This window comes from Sinocyclocheilus rhinocerous, unplaced genomic scaffold (genome assembly GCF_001515625.1).
Source record: "Sinocyclocheilus rhinocerous isolate Xijiao unplaced genomic scaffold, SAMN03320098_v1.1 scaffold278, whole genome shotgun sequence".
NCBI lineage: Eukaryota > Metazoa > Chordata > Actinopteri > Cypriniformes > Cyprinidae > Sinocyclocheilus > Sinocyclocheilus rhinocerous.
This window is the reverse complement of record NW_015664178.1, coordinates 149,499-158,587: the sequence shown is the minus strand read 5'-3', so window position 1 is coordinate 158,587 and position 9,089 is coordinate 149,499. Positions and strand designations below refer to the sequence as shown.

General features: G+C 35.5%; 2 protein-coding genes across 5 annotated transcripts in view; one reads left to right on the top strand and one right to left on the bottom strand.

The window, feature by feature from the left end:
* Positions 1 to 3,505, top strand: part of LOC107729650 (zinc finger MYND domain-containing protein 11-like) — a 19,927-nt gene extending 16,422 nt beyond the window's left edge. For all 4 annotated transcript variants that reach the window (XM_016540288.1, XM_016540287.1, XM_016540290.1 and 1 more), the window contains one exon: positions 1,503 to 3,505. In XM_016540288.1, the coding sequence (XP_016395774.1) occupies positions 1,503 to 1,625 (123 nt within the window). In that variant the 3' untranslated portion in view covers positions 1,626 to 3,505. The remainder of the gene's footprint in view (positions 1 to 1,502) is intronic.
* Positions 3,381 to 9,089, bottom strand: part of dip2ca (disco-interacting protein 2 homolog Ca) — a 146,738-nt gene continuing 141,029 nt past the window's right edge. Inside the window, 6 exon segments of the mRNA XM_016540291.1 lie at positions 3,381 to 6,085; positions 7,036 to 7,159; positions 7,256 to 7,430; positions 7,521 to 7,595; positions 7,681 to 7,738; positions 9,016 to 9,077. Of these exon segments, the coding sequence (XP_016395777.1) occupies positions 5,833 to 6,085; positions 7,036 to 7,159; positions 7,256 to 7,430; positions 7,521 to 7,595; positions 7,681 to 7,738; positions 9,016 to 9,077 (747 nt within the window). The 3' untranslated portion in view covers positions 3,381 to 5,832.

The following is a 9,089-nucleotide window of genomic DNA, read 5'->3' as shown; positions in this document are numbered from 1 at the left end:
ATTACTTTTTCAAGTAACTAGCAAAGTAACGCATTACTTTTTTTAATTTACAAGAAAATATCTGAGTTACTTTTTCGAAAAAGTAATGCCAGTTACTTTGTTTTCCCATTTATTGACTGACAAGTCTCCTGTCCCCATACTGGGAGAAATCGGAGGTACAGAGGCGTTGTGTGTGCTTGTGTGAACATGTTACTGTAGTCCCTGTGCTTTGTTTTTTTATTGCTGAAGAGTGTTTCTTCTGCGTTCTACTGTACAGACGTGAATTTACTTTTCCTTCAGCCTGAGGTTTATTCATTACACTTTTTGGTGTGAAAGGGCTTTTACATTTGCTATAAATAGAACTTCTTATATTAAAAACAATCAAGCCCTGCTCATATTTAAAAAGTAACGCGAAAGTAACGTAACGCATTACTTTCCATAAAAAGTAACTAAGTACCGTAATTAGTTACTTTTTTATGGAGTAACACAATATTGTAATGCATTACTTTTAAAAGTAACTTTCCCCAACACTGTAGGTAACTATGATTTTGTCCAGCATGTGGTATCGTCGTGTTATCGCTATAATGTTTGAATCGCTTTATGTAAAAACAGTCCCGCAGCGAATACGCGTTAGATGACTCCTTAGAGCAAACATGGATAAGTGAGAAAATGAAGAGCGGGACGAGCTTGATATTAAAACTAGTTGATAAAAACGCATTATGTCCCGAGAAAGAACTGCATTCACTCGCACGCGGACAGAAACTGCGTTCTGTGCGTGTGCGCCGCCTGTCAAAGCGCGCGACTGCCTCTCTCGCTGCTTATTGTGTTTAAACTGTTTAAACTGTGAACGTGAGCAGTTGAACGTAAAAAGTGAACTTCCTGCTTCTGTCTGTTATAAACGTTAATCAAACACTCACCACTATTTAACTCATAGTGACATTTTTTTTTTAAAGTGTTGTATTTAACTGCTATCAAATTGTTACATTTCATATATTGTAACCTTATTTCTAGCAAAAATAAATATAGTATTGTTATTGTGAAATGACTCCTCTTGTGACAAGATTTAGGTCATATCAACCACCCCCAGTTCTAAACATAACCTCTCAAAATAAGAGTTTTGTGGCTTTTAGTCCACATATGTTAGCTTTGAGGTTAATCTCTATGCTAGTGTGCTCCTAAACGTTGACAAAAACTCACTTTTAGCAGATAAACACACTTAAAATTTAGTCTTTCTACTGGAAAAACAAACCAAAGATATTGATGACTCATTCCGCACTTCACAGATTTTTGTCCAATCAAATGCTGTCTAGAATAAGAAAGTCCTATTCAACAGACAAGCAGATTGTATTTTTTCTCTTTCTTTTTTAAAGGGGAAGAGCCCTTTCATTATGTCTCTCCCAAACATCCTGTTTCAATAGGAAATGCACCAATAAGAATGTTGATTCAGGAAGATATTTTACTGTACAAAACTCTTGTGTGCAAGTCTTTAAGCTTCTCATTGTTCTCTTTATTCTATCTTTCAGTGTTACAACTGTGAAGAAGAGGCGATGTACCACTGCTGCTGGAACACGTCGTACTGCTCCATCAAATGCCAGCAGGAGCATTGGCACGCCGATCACAAACGTACCTGCCGCCGGAAGAGATGAGCTGCAGCTGGCCACGCCCCTCCTCTCGACTCCACCCATCCACGAGCAACGCTTTTGGATAGATTTTAGCACTCACCACCCTCCCCCTGCCCATGGATTCTTGATTTTTAGCCAGCATTTTAAACCCCAGCTCGTAGGACACCTTTACCAGAACATTTGACTGAGTTGCGGTGAACGCTAACAGGGCAGCCAGCGTGGAATTTCTCGATCCTCGTCAAGATGGCTGTATGTTTGGATTTTAATGGCATCTCATTTGCGTATTCCTTTTTGTTTTTACCCTTTTATTTGCTGTATGACGGAAATCAGCCTTGCTTGCATACAGACTAGCTGAAATGTGAAGTACTAGTAATCTTTTTAAACACAACTTAATCTGAAGCTATGTAGATATTTTACTTTTTTTATAAAAGCGAATCACCTCAGCCTCCTGCACTGAGTGAAGTTGGTGCTTTTAAACTTGACGGTTGGTTTTTATCAGTGGTTGTGATGTGTAATTTTTTTGGGGAACAGGGTTTAAAGATGGCAGGTCATGTCTGTCTGAATGATACAATCTTCCTTTAATGAATATGCACATTTCATGGTTACACTTTTAAATAGGCCTTTTAATTTTTTACGGAAAAACTAAATTATGTGCTGATTTTGGGGTCCATTTCTGTAGCTTAAATGTACTAAATCTTTGCGGAGTTGGATCTTTAGAGAGGTTTGTTAGTGTGGGCAAATTCGTTCATATGAACTATTACCAGTGCTCCCAAACAGAAAAAAAACCCCTGATGATTTCATCATGTCAAGATCCCATTAAATAGTGAAATTTAATCAGACTTTTAAGATTGTACAGAGATCAGTGTAAATTAAACAATCAGAAATTATAGCTAGAGGGTTTTTTCATTAAGAATGACCTTTCGTGGCACTTTTTGTCCTAAGAGAGAAGTTAAAAGGATAGTTTACATAAAACTTACAATTCTGCCATCATACCCTCAAATTGTTAAAACCTGTATGGCTTTCTGAAATGCTGCTCAATGAAAGTAAATGGCTGTACTTGGTCCCCATCCACTTTCATTGTACAGAAATGAGCAGCTTGGACACTCAGCTAAACGTCTCCTTTTGTGTTTTTTGCAAGAACATCAGTCAAACAGGTTTGGAACGACACGAGGGTGAGTGAATGACAAAATTAGAATTTTTAAGTGAATTATTATTCCTTTATTGCAATACATTTCTCAGAAAGATCTATCTTTAGAGAGTTTTGACTGTTTTGACCAATCAGCTGAAGGATGTAGGGGAACGTGAGGTCCTTCTCTGTTTTTGCACAGATTCATATCTGCGTGAACCTGTATTCTGTTTCTCTCTGAAGTTCTGGATGCGTCTTAAATCATGTCTGATACATTCAGTTTTCTGTCCTGCACTATTTCTCTTTCTCTCTCTCTCTTGCTCCCTTCCCAACCTCACTGTTGCACTACATGTAAATAACTGTTTGTAGCTAACCGTGACTGATGACGTTTGCACGTTAGCATATGTACATTTCATGAACGCATTAACTGTATTTGATAAAGTCAATCTGTAAAGGAAAAAAAAATATTTGTGATATAACGGTAATATGTTCCATTTCAGTGTGCATGAAACCAGGTTGTGTGTACCTTATTTTGGGCTCTACGTTAGTCTACGTTCTTGCGTGTCATCGGTGATGCAGTATGTCTCCATTTTGGTTTTCTAGGGTAATTTGACACCACTTTGTAATTGCAAGTAACCCTTTTTTTAAAAAAATTTTTTAACTTATATTTATGCGGACAGAGTAATGACTACTGAGTATTTCTGACACCCAGCGAGAAGTCTGCTATACAAACACCTGTCTTTCATGTGCATACGAATTAAAATGTGGTGTAAACGTTCTCCCCTTTCTTGCATTACATTATGTAACAGTACTATGTATAAATAAAACATATCAACCGTTGATAGTTTTGCGTCTTTTTTATAATCGCAAATTTAAAAAGACAAATTTACCAATCAAAGCACTTTATTGCACCATATTTTGTGAATGTAGGCCAAAGCAGGCTTCTATAAAAGTGTAATTTAATACTTTTAATCGTGTACAAAACAGAATTTCAAACACACCTGCACCATACAAAATAAATTTAGTTTTTTTGTCTTTTTTTCTCTAACCAACAATATTTACATACACCATGCAGACTCTCTCACGCAAGTCCAGATTTCCAACAAAAAAAAGGGAAATAACTTCACAGGTTGAAAGTTATGTGCACATTTTTTTCTTTTCAAAATGGGGAAACATTTCTGCTTGTATGGGAATGACAACACTAAAGCTTCCGAACAGGTTAAGACTTCTTTCCTTCATTTTTAAAAAAACAAACAGACAAAAAAAGAGAACATTGCATCGTTACTTTCTGAATAAGGGTAAACTCCGTTCCCTTACACGGTATTGACGTCAAAGACACCGATTCCAAAATAAAATAAAAGGTTGCGTTAAATAAAGACAGACCTCAATGAGGCCAGAGGGTGCTGATATCTGACTGCAGTAGATCTCCACAATTATTGTCTTGACGCCTGCCGTATTATATCAATCGCTGAGGCAGGATGTGGAAAAGAAAAGAATAAAATCCTGAATACTCTGTTTTGTCATGGCGATTTAATGGACTGCCAGTGCTATGAAAAGGAGTTCAGAAAACACGTCCCTTCGAAATGCAGCTGGTACAATGAAGAATAATGGCACGCTTCTTTTTCTCTCTTCACTATTGTTTGCATTATTATAGCCATTATTATATTCATGCTTTGCTCATATTGCTTGTGCCAACAATATGCCGGCATTTATTTAGCATGTATTTCCCCACATAAGCCGATTAAAAACAAGAGCTTAATCCGTTTCACGTGAGCTGATCGGGGTTGAAAGTAAACTGAGGCACTAACGTAAATGTTATTTTATGAAAATACCAAAATCTGTGTTAGTCCGTTAAATTATAATTCGAACGCTTACGAATGGTATCTGTGATGTTTGAGCAGTAAACAAAAACGCACTTGTGTAAAAAGCCTGTGTCAATAAATAATGATGCAATCACAGAAAAACGATACAAAACAAGTAGAAAAAATCAATCCAAGCAAATAAAAACACAATGTAACAAATTGCGGTGCAGATTTGAGTCATAAAAGCAAATGTAAACAAAATTCCAGGCACATTTTTAGGGTTCGTTTTCTCTCGGAAAGGGCGTAGCGATTTAGTTTCAATTAGAAAAACCGAAGCATTTGTTCTGCATGTTTGACATCGTCTTGAAAGTCCTATGAGTTCCTATTATTAACCGTTCTATCGGTCAGTTGATTCTCTCTACAACAGACACCATGCAAGTGGGAAGTACTGCATAAGAAATGTATCATTGGTGATTCGTAGATCTTATTTTATATATATATTTCTTTTTCATATATATTTATGTATATTTATATTTTTACATAGACTTGATGTGATACTACTCACTCAAGATGATACAATGTTTTATATCAGCAATATTATTATTTAATGAGGAAAACATTTCCAAATGTCTTCGCTCACCAATTCTAAAAAGAGCAAAATAAATAAGAACTATTATCTGTACATAATTACACAATATCAACCGACTTTGTGTTCACCTTCAGCTTTGTACAATGATATTAAACATGGAGGAATCGAAAAAGCAGGGGACGTTTTTTTTTTCGTTTTTGCTTCCTGCTGTTTGAGAACATTTACAAAGGTTGAAAAACTAAACCGGCAAGTTATTGAAGGACGGCTGCAACGTATGTACAAATGTAACAAGTTGGCGTTGTACCTTTTTTAAAATGAATGGACAGAAATGGCGTCCAGAGTGTCTGATAGCACGTCTACTTTCAACAAGTTACTCCGAATCGTCGGGAAACTTAAAATGCACATTTCGCCACAGTATGCAGATACTTAAAAATAGCCTTCGCTCACGTAGGGCGGAATAAAAATGAACGATGTCGCAACACCTCGCGTGAAAACAAAGCGACGCGCACACAAGCAGAAGCAGAGGCGATTCTTCTTCCCTTCAGGAGACCGAATCCTTCTGCCAATCTATTTTTCTGTTTGGCTTTGTTATCACTTCTCAAAGTTTCTCCCAGTAAGTGTCCATTCACGGAAGATCACCCAAACGGTCATGTGCAGTCGGCAAAACACACGCACGCAAACATCCACGCGACAGCATCCACGCGTACACTCATGCTACATGTTATATGCCACATAAATGGGGTCCAGCTGATCAGCTAGAAAGCCATCTCGCAGGTGCATCCTCTGTTTCTCTCCACGAGAGTTTATGGGAATGACACCAATGTCCACCACCACCACCACGCCTACGATCAGGTAGTGCTCCTCCAGGACTGCGTTGGTGACTAAAGGAACCAGGTCCAAAGCTTCCTGTTCTGAACCTTCCAGCTCCACGACCACCACCAGCAGGTTGGTCCAGGGAAACACCGCACTGAAACAAACAGATCAGTTCATTTAAAACACGTCTTTTCTAAAGGACCGTTCACACTGACAGTGATTAGTAGCGACAAAGTTACAGGAAGTCATTTATTTTCAGTGACAACTGCTGATTTGAGATGACAAAATATATCTTAACCAATCAGAACATAAGCGATGTTTAAAATACAACTGCTGATTGAGATTTCACTGATAAAATGCCTTGTGATGCTCTTGATGGTGGCAACTGATAAGAACAAAAATTAAGTTTTATGTTTTAAATTTTATTTTAAAAAAACATAATACATTTAATGTCTTAATCTTTAACAATCTAAAAAATGTATATACATTTTTAATACTGTAAATCGTAATATTATGATGGCCAAGTAGAATTTAAAATGAAAATGAGTATTTAATTTATTTAGAAATAATGGTGTAAATAGTATACATTTTAATATCAAAATAAGTACATAAATTAATTTCACTTTAGTCTTAAGTTTCATTTATTTAGACAAAATAGTATAAACAGTACACATTTCAAAAATCAATTAATTAGAATTTAGTTTTGTTTTATTTTTCATTTAGACAAAATAGTATAACTAGTATACATTTTAATATAAAAATAAATCAATTTGACTGTTTTTAGTTTTAATAGATTTTTTTACAGAATTTATTTAGAGAAAATAGTATAGATACTATACATTTTAATAAACAAATTAAAACAAATAATCAATTTGATATATCTTATTTTTATATGTTTTGTTTTAATTTATTTAGATAAAATAGTATAAATCTGTTCAGTTTAGTTTTAAGTGTTTTAATTCCATTTATACATAATAGTATAAACATGTTAATCTTTAAATAAATAAATAAATGGCCAAATTTTAATATCAACACATCCCTAAAAAAATGAAACAAAAAAGATACTCAGATTGGAAATGACCATTCCATTTCCATTTGTCGTACCATTCCATGATGCTCTTGTGGGTGCGTATCACAGAGGTCTCTATGTCGATGGGGTGATACCTCATTCCTCTCAGCTCCATGGCTTCATCCAGAGCACCCACTACATACAGAGCGTCGTGCCGCTCTGGAAACACAGAGGATGTTAGTATCATTCTTCGACTACAAATTAAACTAGAACCAGCTAAAAACCAAATAAACAAGACCAAAGATGAATGATCACCTCCACTTGCATCTGTGAGTTCGGTCCTGCGGAGGAAGCCCAGGTAGCCGGTACGTGCCCATACGGTCTGCGTGTCTCCGAAGCTCAAGTGTGAGTTGAAGTGATCAGACTGCAGGGCCTCATCGCCATACACCGTGAAGTAACCGCTGCCATTATGGGCACAGTGAACCCAGATCTAGAGACACAAAACAGACCAGAAACACATAAAGTCGTAAAGAGCCACAGATGATTTTGATTTGATCTTTATCCTGCAATACGAACTCACCTCCCCTAGATGGGAGTCTCCCAGCGGACCCTTCGTTTCAGGATTGGCGATGATGATTCGAACTCCGGGTAAAATCTGGTAGAGGATGAAATTGAGATTCAGTCATTTAATCATTTCAAAACACACAGCCAGATGGAGTTGTAAAGCGCCCTGCAGGTACCTTTCCAGACTCCATGAGAGGGAGACTGTGTGGGGAGCCTCGCTCGACCAGCCGCACTCTGAGGAAAAAACAAACAGACTGTTGCTTTCCTGACAAATTTTCAATTATCAGCTCATAAACACAAGCGTAAACACGACTAATGACATTTTCAAAAACACATTCCGACACTCCTGAATAAATAAAATTATATTTCAGAGTGAGCAAGACTAAATTAACACTAAAGAAAAATGCATATGCATATAGTGCAAACAAATGTGCAGATATACAGCAAGCACACAACAACATTTTCATTTTTTTTTAACTACTGTCTTTTGAAAAACTTTGAAAAATGTATTATTTTGAGATTTTATTTTATTATTATTGTGAGAATTGATTAAAACATTTTTACAATGTTTAAAAGATTTTTTTAAAAGGCCTTATCTAATATCTATTTAATTAACAGATTAACTTAAGATATTAAATAATGTAACACATTTACCGAATTTCATATTATTACAACCACAGGTCAGAAATCCTGACTATTTCTGGATATTTTATTCTACTGACAAACAGTTTTGAAAAGTAAAAATTAAAAAAAGTTTTTACTTGAAAGTTTTACACAACATTAATTAAGGTTAGGGTTTAAGAAGATATGTTGTCAACCTAAAGTAAATATTCTAAGGATAATATTTTAATTACTTCAGTACAATGACAATATAAAAGCCAATTATTTAATTTAGTAAAAACATGTTACCTTTATAATATCACACTTAATATTTTTGACAATGTTTGAAATTTTTAACATATCACAAAGTATATTTGATGGAAATTCAACAAATAAGCTGAAATGAATTAATTCCACAAAATAAATATAAATGAATTCAACAGATAAATATATATTACTGGAATTTCAACAACTAAATTGTTTATACTTCAATAATTATGTGGTCATTCCAATTTTTGGGAAATTTGGTGAATTAAATACTTTACAATGAAAGGTACTTCCTCTAATTTGATTATTTTCTTTATTTGCTTAATGCACACAAACCAAAAGATAAGATCATTAATAAGAAATGTATGCTAAGTCTGGCAGCTTTACATTATGTAACACCACAATATAAAGAAAAAAAGTACACCTAATTTGCTATTATATGAAAAAATATATCATTTATAGCAACATTTTATCAGACATAATTCACTCTACTCTCTGAATATCAGCAGCAACAGTGTTCAATGGAAAACCTCTATTGACGACCAGTACTCCAATCACAGCTCACTGGACTCATTTCCATTATCATTATTTTGCAGATTTCTCCACTTCGATTCCTCAGTGAAGTCTATTGTTAAATCTCTCACCTGTCGTGTCGGAGAGCTCTCATGTCCACGTACACAGTAGTCGGGTCTGGTCCTGATGTCCCCTGAAACGCACA